At 43.7% G+C, this 17606-nt stretch overlaps 1 protein-coding gene across 5 annotated transcripts in view; it reads right to left on the bottom strand.

Annotated features, from left to right (window-relative positions):
- Positions 1 to 17606, bottom strand: part of NCAPG2 (non-SMC condensin II complex subunit G2) — a 69436-nt gene that overhangs the window by 48301 nt on the left and 3529 nt on the right. Inside the window, exons 1-9 of one of the 5 annotated variants that reach the window (XM_029920837.1) lie at positions 17126 to 17533; positions 16176 to 16397; positions 15789 to 15908; positions 11073 to 11261; positions 10404 to 10518; positions 8119 to 8273; positions 5163 to 5297; positions 2528 to 2622; positions 1066 to 1135 (exon numbers count right to left, since the gene is read on the bottom strand). In XM_029920837.1, coding sequence (XP_029776697.1) covers positions 1066 to 1135; positions 2528 to 2622; positions 5163 to 5297; positions 8119 to 8273; positions 10404 to 10518; positions 11073 to 11261; positions 15789 to 15866 — 837 coding nt within the window. In that variant the 5' untranslated portion in view covers positions 15867 to 15908; positions 16176 to 16397; positions 17126 to 17533. Of the gene's footprint in view, positions 1 to 1065; positions 1136 to 2527; positions 2623 to 5162; positions 5298 to 8118; positions 8274 to 10403; positions 10519 to 11072; positions 11262 to 15788; positions 15909 to 16175; positions 16398 to 16525; positions 16855 to 17125; positions 17534 to 17606 lie in introns of those variants that run through there. The other 4 variants (XM_029920846.1, XM_029920851.1, XM_029920859.1 and 1 more) reach the window with 4 other exon arrangements.

The raw sequence follows: 17606 nt of genomic DNA, 5'->3' as shown, positions 1-17606 counted from the left end.
GTCATGGTGGGGGGCACTTGTGGGGAGAAGCACTGGGTATTATATGGAAACCAATTTGACAATAAACTATTAAAAAAACAAAAATAAATAAAACATCAAAAATATATATATTAAAAAAAAGGACTTTGAATGTCTTATTGTGATTATGAATTATACAGCCACATCTTCATAGTGGAGATACTATGTGGTCATTAAAGGTTAGCCATATTCAAAACAAGTCTTTAAATTCTCAAAAACAATGTAACTAAAAGCTAAGAGGTAGTCTGAAGTCAGCACGAAAATGGGAACCCTAACTGCAAACACAATTTTAAATTTTCTAGAGGCAACATTAAAAACAGAAAACAAAAACAAAAAACTAGGCATAATTATTTTAGCAATATATTCCGTTCAACCACATATATATAAAACACTATCATTTCAACATGCAAGCAATGTTTTTAGAAACACATTCATGAAATATTTCATGTTCTTCTTTCCCCACTACATCTTCAGCACCTGGCGTGTTTCTTACACTTACAGCACATCTCTGTTGGGACTGGACACATTCCAGTGCATGACAGCCACAGGTGGCTGGACAGCATACGCCTAACAAGGCTACCAAAATGCTACTAGGCAAATCTTGATTTCACTCAAACTGCACATCTCAGTGGGTGGCAGGAGTCTGGGGTCTGTGGCTGAACATGAAAATTTATAGGAATGAGAGTGAATCTCTCACATAAAGTCTCATTATCTGCCTTTATTTTGACAAAGAACATCACCATAGATTTTATATGACTATCTGTGATGACTTCTTTGGTAATTAGAATACAACAAAAATAAATGTTAACATTTAATAAAATGTGGGCCGCCCGGATGGCTCAGTCAGTTAAGCGACCAACTTCAGCTCAGGTCATGATCTCACAGTTTGTGGGTTCGAGCCCCGCGTCAGGCTCTGTGCTTACAGCTCAGAGCCTGGAGCCTGCTTTGGATTCTGTGTCTCCCTCTCTCTCGGTCCCTCCTCCACTCATGCTGTTTCTATCTCAATAATAAACAAACAAAAAAAAACATTTAATAAAATGAAAATACCTCCAATATTTCCCCTGAGGCCTTTTTCCAAGCTCTGAAATAAATTTCTGCAATGTGCACCATCAAGGATCTATTAAAAAAAAAAGAGTTAATGAAAGTTCAAACTTTTTTTTAAGGTTTTGTTTTGTTTTGTTTTGTTCTTGTTTTTTTCATAATCTCTACACCCAACATGGGGCTCGAACTCATGAGCCCGAGATCAGGAGTCACACATCTTCCACCTAAGCCAGCCGGGCGGGCCCCCCAAACAATCACACTTTTAATGTGTATCATTTCAGGTTCCCACCTAGCCTAGAACAGGAGAAAACCCCACTACAGACTAGTGCTCTGCAAAGTACCTGCAGAGACAGGTTATCTGCCTGCAGCAGAAAGGAGAAAAAGGAAGGGATTTTGAGATGGGGAATTGAAGTATCAATTTTCTTCCTTTTCAGTCAAGGTTAAGTAAAGAATGTTTAAATATAAATAAAATTTCAACTTGGAGTCAAGTTTGGACTTTCCAGACTGCTAATTCCATCAAGTTCAGGGAGCCCTAAAATACCAGAGTTGATTTTAGAGTCACAGTTTAGAAATCTACTGTTCAACCAAAATACTTTGCCAGTTAGCAAACATGAGAAAAAAGCATTCTAGCGAACACCAGGAGCTTTGTAATAGGGATTCAGAGTCCAAGCTCGGCTCATTACACACAAACTGTCTAACAGGAAACTCAGTAACCAGGCCCACCTCAAAGGTATAAGGGTTCAGTCTTAAAGTGCACACTAGGGGCGTCTGGGTGGCTCAGTCGGTTGAGCATCGGCCTCAGCTCAGGTCATGATCTCACGGTTCATGGGTTTGAGCCCCGCGTCAGGCTCTGTGCTGACAGCTCAGAGCCTAGAGCCTGTCTTCGGATTCTGTGTCTCCCTCTCTCTCTGACCCTCCCCTGCTCAAGCTGCCTCTCTCTGTCTCTCAAAAATAAATAAAAAACATAAAAAAAATTTAAATCTTAATTTCAATGTCATTACTGAAAAAGAATGATTTCTTATAGCAAGGAAAACCTATCCAGTGATTCTACAGTACATAACGAACATATAATCGAAACAACGGTACAAGGTCACCTGGGTGTCAGTCAGTTGAGCATCTGACTCTTGATTTCGGCTCATGTGATCTCACATTTCATGAGTTTGAGCCCCACATCAAGCTCTGCACTTACAACGCAGGACCTGCTTAGGATCCTCTGTCTCTCTCTCTCTCTCTCTCTCTCTTCCCCTCCCCGGCTCACACGTATGTGCGTGCTCTCTCCCCCCAAAATAAATAAACATTAAAAAAATAACAGTACATAAAAAAATAACAGTACATAATAAAACAGTACATAATAAATAAGAGTTTCTAAAGTTTCAATACATTAATAAAACTTAAAAAGTCAGGTCAAATGGACTATTTCATTATCAGATTAAGACAGCACAGAATATTAATTATCTTTCATACTTACTTTGGTAATCCCTGTAACTGGTTTTTAATGGTCTCGTGGATCATTTTAATAAAATTTACATTCCAACTGAAGAGGGAACTAAGAAATCTTCTTCCCTATAAATAATAGTAATAAAAAAGATACAATGTTTAAGTTGCAACCAAGTAAAAATTTCACAGTAACTAAAAAACAAATAATCCTTTGGATGTTTAGTAACACTAACAAAGGACGTATCCATAACTGGAACTCAAGACAGCGGTGGGAGCCCTGGAGAGGAGCAGCCGGGCAGCAGGGCGAGGGAAGGAAGCCCTCCCTGCTGGAGGGTCTAGCAGCCAGGACCCCTGAGCTCCTTTTTTGCTGGACCACAGGATTCCACAGTTACCATGCTGCCCAGTAGCTAAACAGTCCACAAACGTTTCATTCTGGCTCTGGCATGGATGCCTACATAGCCTAATATCAAAGTATGCTTGAAATCTAGCTTTTGGAGACGGGAGGGAATTGAACATCCATTCCTATCACCTCTTATAAATGAGAAAATTGAGGACTGTAAAGTTAAGAGGCTAAGTATCTGCCAAACTAGAATTTTCAAATACACACATTCCCCATGTTAATTTATATGCACACTACTAAATTACACATGGCCCTAAAACATGTAATGATATCTGTACTCTATTGAGCATATAAAATACATCCTCCCAAAATTTTCCCAGTGAACAACACCATCACCTCTTCACTGCCTGCCAGTCCACCACTACAGTCTTGGGAATCCTACAGCATTGCAACACACTTTGAAATAAATGGCAAAGGACCATGTTTGCAACAGGCAAGTTAAAAACAAAAAGTGTTTACTGAGGTATCTTGCCATTATAGCACAGGATATCTGTCATGTACCGAGAATGACTGGAAACTGACCTAAAGGAATGACTGATTAGGAAACTAAGTTTAGATATCATAAATTCAAAAGACATTAATTTAAATAAAAGGGGAGCGTTAACATACACAAAAATTTACGTCCATACGACCTACTTGCACAAACACACACGTAAGCTGACATGCAGATCACCGTCACCACGGACAAGTCACTATAAATAGTCACTTGTATGAACCCGCCCTCGGCTGCTTACTCTCTGTAAATCCAACCCCAGTCCTGGAGATGCAGCAGCGCTGATGCAACAAGAGCCATGAGCGCAGTCAGCACCTCCCAAGTGCCCAGCCCTGCCAGCAGCTGCACCACCCGTTCTGTGTGCATGACCTCGTGTACCCCTCGGGGTCCTGAGAGAGGACCTCCGGTGCTCCCATTGTGCAGGTCACCACCTCGTACAGGAACAAACAGGATCTAAAAACAGCCTTTCTGACCCCAGGTCAGTACAGTCAGCAATCACATATGGCCCTTTAACTTAGCTGCTGGGAGAGGGTGCAATGGGGCGGGCAAATCAGGGTCAAACTGTGTCTTTGCCCCGAACTAGCCCCCAGCCCATGAAACAAATGCTCATTTAAGGGCCTCAGAGCTGGTGCTTCTCCTCCTCTGAGAGTCCCTCCCCACCAACTTCAGGGAGCAGTGAGGACTCTTCCTTTCGCCTCGTACGTGGCTGCAGAGCAACAAGCAAACAAAACAAAGGCTATACTCTACAACGTAGGCAATATTCTTCTTTGCATCCCTGGCCTGGGAATCTGGTCTATGTTTAATAAAAGACTACAAAAGAATCCTAAGGTAATAAATCAGAATTGTCCAATAAAACCATGCAAGCCTCTCTATAATTTTCAATTTTCTAATAGCTATATTAATAAAAGTAAAAAAGACTAAAGTAATTTTATTTTTTAAAATATTTTTGAAAGAGAGAGCATGAGGGTGGAGGGGAAGGGCAGAGAGAAAGAGAGACAAAGAATACAAAGTGGGCTCAGCAATGTCAGTACAGAGCCTGATATAGCTCAAATTCATGAACCATGAGATCATGACCTGAAGTCTGATACTCAACCAACTGAGCCACCCAGGTGCCCCTATTATTAATTTTAGTACAATATTTATGTAAGCCAATACAACCAAACATTATCATTTAAATACGTAATAAACATATAAAAACTATTAATAAGCTATTTTACATTCTTTTCTCACACTTTAAGTTTTGAATCTATGTATTTTTCACTTAAAGCCACAATTCGATTGCCCATTTTTCATGTGCTCAGTAGCAACATATGGGAATGACCACCAAAATGGACAGTGCAGCAGTGAACAGAAGCCTCTCTTTGGATTTACTGGACGGTTAGAAAAAAGAAATCAAGAATATCGTGTGACAACGTTTCTCAGTATGTGCCAGTAACCTGGAATGAGGGCAGATGGTCAGGTCTGATCCCCCAGGAAGTGCTTTCTCAACCTCGTTTTTAAATCATTCTTAACTTAAACTATAATCATGGTTCCCCCACAATTCACACAGCTACCTATTACCATCTCATTTAATAATGAAATAAGCAACAATTTGTAAAGTGTTTGCATCCTACTGCTATGCAGTAAAAATGTGCAATAAATAAAGTGACTGGATAGCTAGGCTTACTCCTTCATTAAAACACTGAGCATGGTACAGTGTCAACTGCATGAACTTAGGAAAAACGTCCATTAAAAAGCAGTTCACAAAAACACCGAAAAAGAAAACCCAGTTACCTCTTCTTTCTTGATGTATTTAACACTTATGAAACACTCAAGGAGCATATCGTTAATTTCTTTACTTTCCTCTGAATCATAATCAAAGCAATACAAAGCTTGATGGATACGCCAAAGCCGACATATGTCTACACCCTAGGAATGACGTAAAAAAGAAAAATGTTAGTTTTTTAATAAATAATTACGGCCACATTTCAAATATGCAGTAAGAATACCTTATATTATAAATTATTACAACTCTGAATTATTCATCAAAAAGGAAGAAAAATGGCAAAAGCAGCAGAGGCACTGACAGGCAGTGCCGTCTGGTTTCTGTGTTGTGCAGGCCCAAGTCCGCAGGGCCCCGCGCGGCGGCCGCCAGCCCCGCTGAGCTCCAGCCCCACAACTGCTGCACTGAGGGACCCAGCTTTTAGTTTTCTTCACAAGTTAAACCTAAATTTAAATAGTCCCATGCTGGGCATCTGGCTAGCTCAGCTGGTAGCACATATGACTGTTGGATCTTGGGGTTATGAGTTTGAGTCCCATATTGGGTATAGAGATTACTTAAAAATAAATAAATCAACAAATAAATAAATAAATAATTTTATTAAAAAGATAAACAAAAAGGCAGGGAAAAATGATTTTTTTTGGAAAGCCGATTTTAAAAAGATAAACCAACAGTGGCTTAAGGATAAATCCTGCTGCAAACAAGTGATCTTCTCTCTCTCCTATGACAAGCTGAAGGAGCCGTCACGAAGGGTCTCTTCTGTAATAAAACTGACGGATCACTGGAGGCCATGGTGAGACAGACACACGGATGAGGAGAGTGTGAAGTGCAAGCTTTCTACAAAGCTGTTGGCAGTGTATCAAGAGCTCGAAACGTGCATCAAATTCAAACCTACTAACCTACGAACTTCATTTCTGGAAATCTGTCATAAGGAAGGAAAAATATGAGGGGGAGAAAGACAAAGAGAAATTCCTAAATATCCCTAAAGTAGCAACGATCACCATAGGCAGTGGAATTATGGGTAACTTTTATCTTCCTCGTTTTCCCTTTTCTTCACTTGCGCAACTGTGTAAGATGAAGCTAAGTATCTGTTGTTCTCTTTTTCTTTTAATTTTTTTTTAACATGTATTTATTTTTGAGAGACAGAGACAGAGCGTGAGCAGGGGAGGGACAGAGAGAGGGAGACACAGAACCTGAAGCAGGCTCCAGGCTCTGAGCTGTCAGCACAGAGACCGATGCGGGGCTCAAACTCACAAATCACATCATGACCTGAGCCAAAGTCAGATGCTTAAGCAACTGAGCCACTCAGGCACCCCAGTTGTTCTCTTGATTGGGGGAAAAAACTGTTCTTTTTCTGGATTTCTTAACTGCACACCGAGCAAAGATTAAAGCAAAGATTAAAGGCTGAGAAATGGACCAAGTTAAATCCAATCCTCAGCTGATGGAGTAGGGGACGGGCTAGCTGGGTGAGGGATGTTAAGGAGGGCACTTGTTATGAGGCGTACTGGGCGCGGCATGTAAGTTCTCCTCAGTCAGTCCAGTCCTCAACCCTGCTCTCCCTTGGCGTGGCCAAAACGTCTTCAAGCCTAGACTCCAGCCTGACACCCCTCTTCCCACAGGTGTGGTGCCTGCACCCGGGCCTGAAGGCCTTCCCTACTCCTCCTGCCCCCTTCTTCCGTCACTGCGTATGTGCAGTCCTGTGCAGTCCATGGTGGGTCTGCCTCTCGGAGGACTGCGCGGACACAGGCAGCCACTCCCATTTACCTACCTGTCATCCCGTCTCATCTTTGCTACTAAAAATACCTCTACTTTTGTTAACATTGGCAATGTATCCCCTAAAGAACCCCACTTGCAGCAGAGAGCTGAGGCCATGTGACTAGGTTCTGGATGCTGGATACAAGCTGAGAGTTTCTGAGAAGGTCTGGCCTTGCTGCTTCCCTGCCTGGAACTCACACCAAAAAATGGAGGTGGAGCAGCCACCCTGTGACCATGCAGTGGGAAGAGGAAGACGGAGTCTACACACACACACACACACACACACACACACACACACACACACACACACCACCCCCACAGAAGGCAGAGGAGAAAGCCTGCATGAAACTGCAATGTGGAGCCACCGCCCTGCCCACCCCTGACGGCCCACCTCTGAACATCACGAGGTAAAAAGCCCCTAACTGCGGAAGCATCTGCAGTCAGCCCACTTACAAGGAAACATAATTCCTAACTGATTTTTTTTTTAATGTTTTATTTATTTTTGATACAGAGAGAGATAGAGCATGAGAGGAGAGGGGCAGAGAGAGAAGGAGACACAGAACAGGAAGCAGGCTCCAGGCTCCGAGCTAGCTGTCAGCACAGAGCCCGACGCGGGGCTAGAACCCACGAATGTGAGATCTGACCTGAGCCGAAGCCGGAGGCCTAACCGACTGAGCCACTCAGGCGCCCCAATTCCTAACTGATTTGAACACGTGCACTTTTAAAGGAAAGTAGTATATATTTTAAAATTTTTTTAATGTTTATTTTTGAAAGAGAGAGACAAGAGCACAAGCAAAGAGAGAGGGAGACACAGAATCCAAAGCAGGCTCCAGGCTCCAAGCTGTCAGCACAGAGCCTGATGCGGGGCTCGAACTCACAAACCACAACATCATGACCTGAGCCGAAGTCAGATCCTTAACCAACTGAGCCGCCCAGGCACCTCAAGGAGAAATATATTTTAAAAAGTAAACATATGGGGCGCCTAGGTGGCTCAGTCGGTTAAGCGTCCGACTTTGGCTCAGGTCATGATCTCACAGTTCGTGGGTTCGAGCCCTGCATCAGGCTCTGTGCTGACAGCTAGCTCAGAGCCTGGAGTCTGCTTCGGATTCTGTGTCTCCCTCTCTCTCTGACCCTCTCCTGCTAACGCTATCCCTCTCTGTCTCTCAAAATTAATAAAAAACATTTTTTTAAAATTAAAAAAAAAAGCTAACATACTGTTTTAGTCTCCAGACTCTTCCTTAATAGCATGATAAAAGCAGTCTTTCCCATATCTTCCTTGGCAGGCAGGCCTTTCTCCCACCACACGACACACAAATCCTGAATGGCACTCTGCAGCTTTCTTTCAGATTCAGGTAACGCATATAAAATACCTAACACAGAGCACAGGATATGCCCAGTTAGTACAGCAAACCAATATTATGCAGTGTAAAGTACTGTGACTTACAAAGGTTTGTTAAGCAAATTGCAGTTTAACTTGCCAGAAATTTATATACATTATTTATAGAAGACAAATGATGTTAACTTTAAAAAAAGTGTTTCCTACTGTTGTGAGAGCAGACCCAACAAAACACAGAATTTTAGAACTAGAAGACTCAGGTCACACTGCCCCAAAATTTAAGAAAGGCAAGTATGGAAACTACTCGAATGTAAGTGCAACAACACCCACTGTTATGAACACTCAACACTCAGGCCCAGTCAGGTGTGGTGACCACAAATGCACTACAAATGTCCCTCGACAGGTTGGCCTCAGATTCTGGCTCACTGGTTAAAAATAATAAAAGCAATTATTATAATGAATATAAAAACTGCAGTGCTTTTATTAAAAGAAAAGCTCAAGAAAAACATTTAAGTATTAATATTGTGCTCATAATTACAATCCATACATATCTGAATGCCATTATGTCCATGTAAAATTCCTGAATTAGGAAAATTAGGAGCAACTACAATATTAGCACTAATCATTTTATACAAGTTATTTGGAAACTGAAAATAAACTGTAGTAACATTCACAAAACTTTGGGAACTAGTTATATACTGATTAGGGGTAACTTCTTAATAAGACTTTATATTTCCATGTAAGAATTCTGGATAAAACAGATACATATATCCAAGTGGCATTAAGTATGAAAAGTCTGGGGGCGCCTGGGTGGCTCAGTTGGTTAAGTGTCCGACTTTGGCTCAGGTCATGATCTCACAATTCATGAGTTTGAGCCCCGCGTTGGGCTCTGTGCTGACAGCGTGGAGCCTGGAGCTGCTTCGGATTCTGTGTCTCCTTCTCTCTGCACCTATCACACTCACATTCTGCCTGTCTCTCTCTCCTAAAAATAAAATAAAACACTAAAAAAAAAAAAGTCTGTGAGAGTGTCACATGGAACTAATTTATTCAGAGTCAGGGTGGGGGCACTGGGTGATCTGTCTTAAAACTCATTAATTAAAATTATTTTTGTATGTTTTATATCTATAAAACAGTATTATATTTTAGAATCAGATATTTTAATTAATAGTACCCCTCTAAATTAAAAACTATAGTTTTACAGTTTAGTTAAAACCTGAAAAGTGGGGCGCCTGGGTGGCTCAGTCAGTTAAGCATCCAGCTTTGGCTCAGGTCATGATCTCACGGTTCGTGGGTTTGAGCCCCACGTCGGGCTCTATGCTGACAGCTCAGAGCCTGGAGCCTGCTTCAGATTCTGTATCTCCCTCTCTCTGACCCTCCCCTGCTCATGGAGTCTCTCTCTGTCTCTCAAAAATAAATAAAAAACATTAAAAAAAAAAAGTTAAAAAAACCCCTGAAAAGTACCATGACATAAATTTTAATAGTGTAAAACTCCCCTAAGAGTCAACAATTATCTCTCAGGTTATGATCATAACATATTTAAAGAAAAAAACTGCAATGCCACAAATGCTTGGTTAAACTGAAACTATCCGGGTGGCTCAGTCGGTTAAGCATCCGACTTTGGCTCAGGTCATGATCTCGCAGTTCGTGGGTTCGAGCCCTGCGCTGGGCTCTGTGCTGACAGCTCAGAGCCTGGAGCCTGCTTCAGAGTCTGTGTCTTCCTTTCTCTATGCCCCTGCCATGCTCATTCTCTGTCTCTCCCTCTCAAAACAAAGACATAAAGAAAACTAAAAAAAAAAAAACTGAAACTATCTGGCAATAATCACCAGCTGAGGAATTTAAAATCAGGCTATTTTCTCCTAATAAACTCTTACCACTGGTCCTGTACGTCACATAAGACATTCTGGAAACTGAAAACAACAGCAGTCAATTGTTCAGTAATGTACATTTTCACAATCTGAAATAGTTGTATGTGGCTTAAATTAAATTGATTAATTAAGACAGTCCTTAAAAGAGTCCTTCCTTGTTCCTTCTATAGCTGAGGTAGAAGAGTCTGACTGCAAAATTTCGCCTTAACACCTCTGCTTCTCCATGAGGACCGGCTTCCGCTTACAGACAATCGCCTGATGCCCACCTCTAAATACACATTATCAAAAATGCAATTTACCGTTTAACATGACTGCACATTCCAGTAAGTCTTCAAAGTTCTCACTTTCATTTATTACAGATACAGATGCAAGAATCACAGATGTAATTGCATGAATTATTTCTAGGCTTTTCTTCTACAAATAAAAAAATTCAAAGTTCAAGTGAATTAAAATCAACTTAAAATACAGTTTTTAGAGGCAACTGGGTGGCTCAGTCAGTTGAGCGTCTGAATCCTGATTTCAGCTCAGGTCATGATCCCGGGGTCGTGGGAATGAACCCTGCGCCAGGCCCTTCACTGAGCATGGAGCCCGATTAAGATTCTCTCTTTCTCTCTCTCTCTCTTCTCTGTCCATCTGCCCCTGTGCCCCTCCCCTGTGCGTACAAGCTCTCTCTCTCAAATAAAAAGTATATATTTTTTTAAATGTGAAGGTTACTAATTTTACAAAAATAAACCCACACTTCTAGCGTATTCTAAAAAGTGAATTAAATTGAATACAGGTCACTTGTCCAAAAAGAACACCAACATTGAAGGTCAGATTAATAATGGCAAGATTAGAAAAGGTAACACTATAATAAACAGACTTTCAGCTTTAATTTTTTTCTTAAAGTTATATACAAGAATTATAATTATTACTCTTTTTTAACAAAGAAAAGGTAACAAATTATATATCTGAAAGACCAATACTACCATTTTCAAATCATGCTCTGTTTCCATATTATCTTCACCCTGGACGTCCACCATCCGCCATCCAGCCACAGGGCTTTCTAACAGCACATCTGTTAATAAATTCTTGAGTCTTTGCCATAGTTCTTCTTTCTGTTTCCTTGATAATTCATCTAGCAATTCATTTAGGCTGAAAGGGTCAGAAGAATCTTTCTGCAAAATAAATAGCAACTGTTATATTTCAAATACAAAAAATTAGTTCTATCCCTTTTATAACAGGCATCAAAAAAAAGTTAGGGGCATGGGTGGTTCAGTCAATTAAGGACCAACTTTAGCTCAGATCATGATCTCATAGTCCATGAGTTCGAGCCCCAGATCAGCTCAGTGTTGACAGCTGTGTGAAAACTCAGGGCCTGGAGCCTGCTTCAAATTCTGTGTTTCCCTCTCTCTCTGTCCCTACCCATTCATACTCTATCTCTAAAAAAGGAATAAATGTTAAAAAAAAAAAAAAGTTAAAAAAAAAGTTTAAGTGTTAATTATCACTCAAGAGCTGGGTTTAGTTTGTGAAATACATTCCTAAAGGTAAAAGCATAGGAATTATGAGACAGAAAGTGGCAGACTCCTCATATACCTATTCTGCCTCAGTATCCTAGTCTTCGGAGTTTAAAATTTCACCCATTTAGCAAAATCCATTCAGCTGTCCACCATCTCCAGCCCTATCTATGATGGGGCTACAAAAGTATGCTACAAAGTAACGACAGCACTAATAACACAGCGGAACTGACTGAGTATACTTGAAGTTCCTGGTCTCTAACCTGACTTGGGCCCTCAACCTCTTACTTGTCTCTAGACATCATTTTCCCATCAGCCAATGAGTCCACAGCAAATCCTCTCCACTACCCTTAAATCCCCTAGCCAACCACTTCATCTCACTCTGAGCAGATGACCTTCCCTACTCTTTTATACAGCAAATAGAAACCAGGATCAAAAGGGTAGAGGATCCATCTGAAAGGAACTCCCTCTAGCCAACATGAGCACCAAAATAGTCACAATATAAAAACATTATAGTAATAATGGATTCAGGCAAGATTCATCAATGGGAACTAAAAGCAGTCAGTAGAAGTTTGAGGAGAAGTTTATTTCCCTAATTACAACTCTAGAGAAATGTGGTGGACCCAACCTGAGTAACTAATTAAAACTAGCCTCACCAATAAGGGAACCAACCCACACCATGTGCCTCCACTGAGGAAGATATAACACTACTTACGTAGCTCCTGCCACGATGCATAAGATGGATTTAATCGAACTATCAAGAAAGGGCAAACTGAGGGATAGGCCACAAAACAGCTGCCTACACTCTTCAAAACTGTCAATGTCATGAAAAATAAAGGCTGAGAAACTCTCTAGATTAAAGCAGCTAACAAGTCATGACAACTGAATGCAATGTGTGACAGTAAAAGGGGCCCTGATCAGGGAAAAAACACAAATATGTACTGTATTTAACAGTATCATGTGCCAATGTCAAATTTCCTTATAGCATTTTTACTGTGATTAGATAAGAGAATATCTTTGTTTAGGCAAACACACGCCAAAATACTTAGGGATGAGACAAATGCTGGCAATGGACTCTCAAATGACTCAAAAAGAATAGGTAAAAGCGGGTAATAAAGAAAATGTGGCAGGAGAGAAGTGGCAAATCTGAGTGCCGGAGATTCAGGATTCTTCTGCACATGTTCTTCCTGTAACTTTCCTTTGACTCCGCAGTTATTTCAGGAGCAGAGGGGAGGGCAAGTAGCCCTTCCTGGGCCTCCCAAGACTTCTTCCCCACCCTGACTCCTACCACCTTCCCTCTTCCTCCAGGAAGCCCTACCTGGGCTGTCCAGGTGTGCACCTGCCTCAGGGCCTTCCCCTCCCCATCCTCTTGTCCAGAGTTCTCCTCCATCAATCTCCACAGAGCCCATTCCAATCTCTAACCAAAATCACACCTGCACGGCCATCCCCTACCTTGTTTGTTCCTCTCCCTCCGCCACTAGAAACCAACTCTCTTAGGGCAGAAACTTGGGATGTGCTGTGTCCCAATGCCACGAGCAGAGCCTGGCATCCAGAAGGCACTCAGGACAAACTCCTTAAACACAGACCCTCCATTCTCAAAGAACCACTGAGCACAGTCAGTGCTGCTCCCAAATGCTTATTTTGAGATGCAAATTTCTCCCAATACAATTAATACATAAGGGAACAACTTGAGCAAAAAGCAATTTCTGGTTTGCTTATGTGGGGTTTCATCACGAAGTGAATGCAGAGAGTTGCACCTGCTGGGCAGAGCCCGAGTCACACAAATCTCGCACCCCGGACACGGGCCAGCTCCTGGGGCCCCACGTGTGCTGCAACCCTCTGACCAATTCGCTGTCCATCTGGCCTCTCTCCAAGCCTCCTGGTCCTCCCAGCCTGGCCTATACTTTTCTTCTCTGTTCTTTTCCTCTCACACAGGGTCAGCGCCCCTGGGCGCACAGGAACCCACTTCTACCTGCAAACTCAGGATCTTTTTCAAGGCAAATGTCACGTTTACTCCAGTGTTTACGTACTTCTTAGTGATTTAACTTGTATAAAACTGCTATTTTCTTTTAATTAGGTCACTATCTTTTTTTAATGTATCACTGGCGAGGTTTTTGAGTGTTCTGCCCTTATCCCCATTTTTTCCATAATCCTTCTGCCCATTCTGTAGAGTATGGTGATTTTTAGCAATGCATACGCTGCGTTATAGCAGACTTGATGGTATTTGGGGAGGTCCACCTAGTAGGCTTCAAACTGACTTAATTATCTGGTTGGCTGACCATATGAAATGCCATTATTAGACTGTTCTGACCTATAGAATGGCTTTTTGTATCATTTGACTTAAAGAAAACAAGTGATGTACAATCCTGCATATTTTCATTTTTATGTTTAACTAAGAGCTATATCGTGTTCATACTAAATTATTAAGTGTTAATAAGCTGTGCTATTCATAAACTAAAACTAATGCCTATGAACACAAGGACTAACTCAGTATCCTACTGAGATGTCCGCTGCTGAGCAACAGTTCAAGGCTCTCCAGCGTGTGATGGGGACAGCTGGAGGGAAGCACCTCAGAGACCGCTCTGTGACCCTGCATGGCCTGTGCTGCCCAAGTGTTGCTCCTTTTGCCTTTTGACTTCAAAGTAATATCGACTTAGCTTCATCACTAGCAATTTAGTGATTTTAGTTAACGCTATGATACTAGTTTGTAACAACAATCATATGAACTTTAAACCACATGTGTGCTGCACCTCTCATACAATACAAATCACCTACATTCCCACTAAAACAGACATTAATGTCACATCTAAAGAGCTGGCTCTCACAGACACTTCTGCGATATGCTGCTTGTGAATTTGTGCTGGTTATTTGTAAGTTTCCAGGGTACCATTTTACAATACAAAATCATCTTATAAGCTCATTTTTCTCCGATAAAGAAAAATGACTTCATAAATGTTGCTAGCAACAAATTTGCTATTAGGTTCCTCTCTACTTAGTTACACTAACTCAATCTTCACTGCACGCGGCAGGTATCTCCTGCCCCAACGAGCATTTTAGAGGAGGTGTCTTAAGGGTTGGGTTCCTCAGAGTTCTGTCCAAGGCTTCTCATTACACACCAAGTGATGCCATGTGTTCGCATGACTGAAGCTACCAATCGCCGCTGAGGACACCCAAATCTGCCTCTGCCCAGGCCTCTTTCCCGGGCCTCAGATATAGCTACCCATCCACCTGCTGGGCATCAACCTGTGCCTGCCCCGCTGACAATGATTCAGAACGTCCCAAATTGAGCAGATCTTCCCACAAAAACCTGCCTTCCTCTAACATCCATGATCTCACTGCAAGGCATCACAAGTCAAAACTTCGGATCTGCCTTCACCCTCTCTGGTCCACATCAACTCAACAACCCAGCTCACAAAAGCACCCACGTCTCCCCATTTCCATCTCCTAATGGAACCACCATTGTGTAGGGCACAGCCTCTTCATTCTTCTCCAGGCTCTCATATGCCCTCTTCCATCTATTCTTCGGGTACAAACCCACACTCCTCTCAGGATAAAGTCTCAGCTCCTTAAATTGGTTAAGAAGGTTTGACGTAATTCAAGTCTCAGCCCTCGTGTCTTCCTGACCTGGCTTTCTGCACCCTAGCCCTTCTGGATGCTTTCAAGTTCAAGCACAATGTGCCTTCTCCAGTCCTTAAGGTTATCCCCTCCACCTGGAGAGATCCTTCCCCACACCCCTCCTTGACTGGCTGACTTCGGTTTACTCCACAGCCTTTCCCCGGGGACAGCAGAGAGCCCATGGCACCCTCCCATAGCCTTGCCACAGCGGAGCCTTTGCTCTCTCTCCAGACCTGGATCCATCACGACACTGTAAATAACCTGAGGACCGAAAGAATAGGTCTTCCTCGCGCTGCCCCCACATAGCAAGAGACCCCTAAATGTTTAAGTGTACAGAAGCACACTGTGTTACCTTAGCACTTAGCATTCTTACAACTCTCCAAAAGGAGCAGGAAATACAATTTGTGAGTACCTGCCGGCAGCAGGTCTAGTTTAGTATACAGTCCTGTTTTTTTAAGTAAACCTTGGTTTATTTAAATTCTAGATGGCTAGATCTCATTTGTGGATGTACTGATTTAAAAAAATGTTTTATGTTAACAATCAAATCACAATAAAGCTAAACATAAAACTTACATCAAGTTGAACGAACTGCAAAAATTCTCCAATCAGCTCCTTAGACACTGCTTGTACAAATGTCTCTCGTTTTTCCATGACGGATGAACCTGTTTTTCATATGGCATTTATTCTGTAACCCTAAGCAGAAAACACAGTCATACTGAAACTTGAATTTGTATATCTTTTCCTACAAGACACAATATGTTACTAACATCCAAAACAGAAAAAAATGGTGCCATCTCAAGTAGGGTTTTTAACAATAATCTGACATAAAACAGCTTCTACCTAAAAAACAATTCCCTTACTTTCTTCACTGAGGACAGTATCAACATAACATTACGTTATTACCAACTGTGAAGTTGCCAAGGAAGGAAAGAGAAGTCCAAACGATTCGAGGAGGCTCACCTTCTTTCCTTTCAGTACAGTAGCAAGATGCTCAGACAGGTCTGAGTCAGCGCAACAGGAGAAGGCTGATCCCGTGAAAACAGGAAAACAAAGTCTTAGAATCAATAAAGGGGGAGGGGGGCTGACCCCAGCCGCTAAACCTGAAGACTCGGCCTCTCTAAAGTGCCACTCCTCGGGGAGCATCCAGTCACAGCCGCCGGGAATTCCGCGCGGGCCGGGCCCCTGGAGGGAGAGCGGAGTTAGGCGCCCAATCGCCGCAGCAGCTCCCACCCGCTGGGACCCCGCGCCCCGGGAGCGCGCGCAGCCTCCCGCCCCGCCGGCGCTCCCCCGGGAACCGCGTTTCCACTCACGCCCCGGGGCCCGACCCGAAGAGGAGGTAAAGGACGGAACGTGCAGGCAACGAGACCCTCCGCCCTAACAACAGACGCCAACGTCCGGCGCCGTTACAAACAGCGCAATGTGGACAATCGCTGGCACGGAAGACAACACTCTCGCGGACAGAGTCCTCGCAAGCCTAGACTTCCAGATCTCAATGTCTAAATTAGGCCACCAAAAGTGGGAATAACGCGCCCGCGGACCACGGAGGCCTGGCCACCTCGCCCCTCGGCTCCGAGGGCTGCGCGACAAAACAGAACTTCCTATTGGCCAGGCAGCAGGGAGGGTGGCCGGCGACAAGCTCGGTGACTCACGAAGGCCAGCAGCAATCCGTGGGTTTCAGAACAAACGCTCGGAAAAGGTGCCCTCGCCCCACGGACCCACGCGTCCCGCACTGGCACTGGGACCTCTGCTGTGCCTATTCCCAGGGCACCGCGGCACCTCAGGCTTAAATAACAGCAAACGACGTGTCCTGACCGCATCCACGACCATACGCCCCATCTCCTGACACTCGTGACTGCAGCTCTTTCCGACTCCCGGTCTGTCCCCAAGGGGCCACCTTCGGTTTCCCGTACTATTCGTGCCCGCGTCCATGCCCGTCCAGCCAGATGCTGCTCGAAGGCTGAGGCGTCATCTCACACGCAGTTATCCGTCCCCACGGCGGCGGCGGGACGCTCTTCACACAGGAGCCTGGACCGAATTACGAGGAGCGTTCAGAGGCGCCTGTCGCCTTGTCACCACCTGTGGGCTGCGCTCCAGTCATCCCACGAATAAGTCCCCACCCGGAGCAAAGCACCCCCGTCGGAACCATGACAGACGCTTGGGGACAGGTTCCCGGGCAGCCTGGGTCCTCTGTGAACTCAGTCCCGGGGTCGGGGCGTCGGCGCGCTCAGGGCCCCGGTGCCCACCGCCCCGGTGCCGCCTCACAGCCACCGGCCGGGCCGAAGCCTTGGGTTGCGGCCCACGCGGAGGCTGTGGGGCTGAGGGCCCCGCCAGCCCGACCCCTGCCGCTTCCCGGCCCCTGCCCCCGCCCGGAACCCTTCGCCGGCCGGCACC

The sequence above is a fragment of the Suricata suricatta genome, chromosome 2 (assembly GCF_006229205.1).
Source record: "Suricata suricatta isolate VVHF042 chromosome 2, meerkat_22Aug2017_6uvM2_HiC, whole genome shotgun sequence".
NCBI classification, from domain to species: Eukaryota; Metazoa; Chordata; class Mammalia; order Carnivora; family Herpestidae; genus Suricata; species Suricata suricatta.
This window is presented reverse-complemented; position numbering and strand designations above follow the sequence as displayed.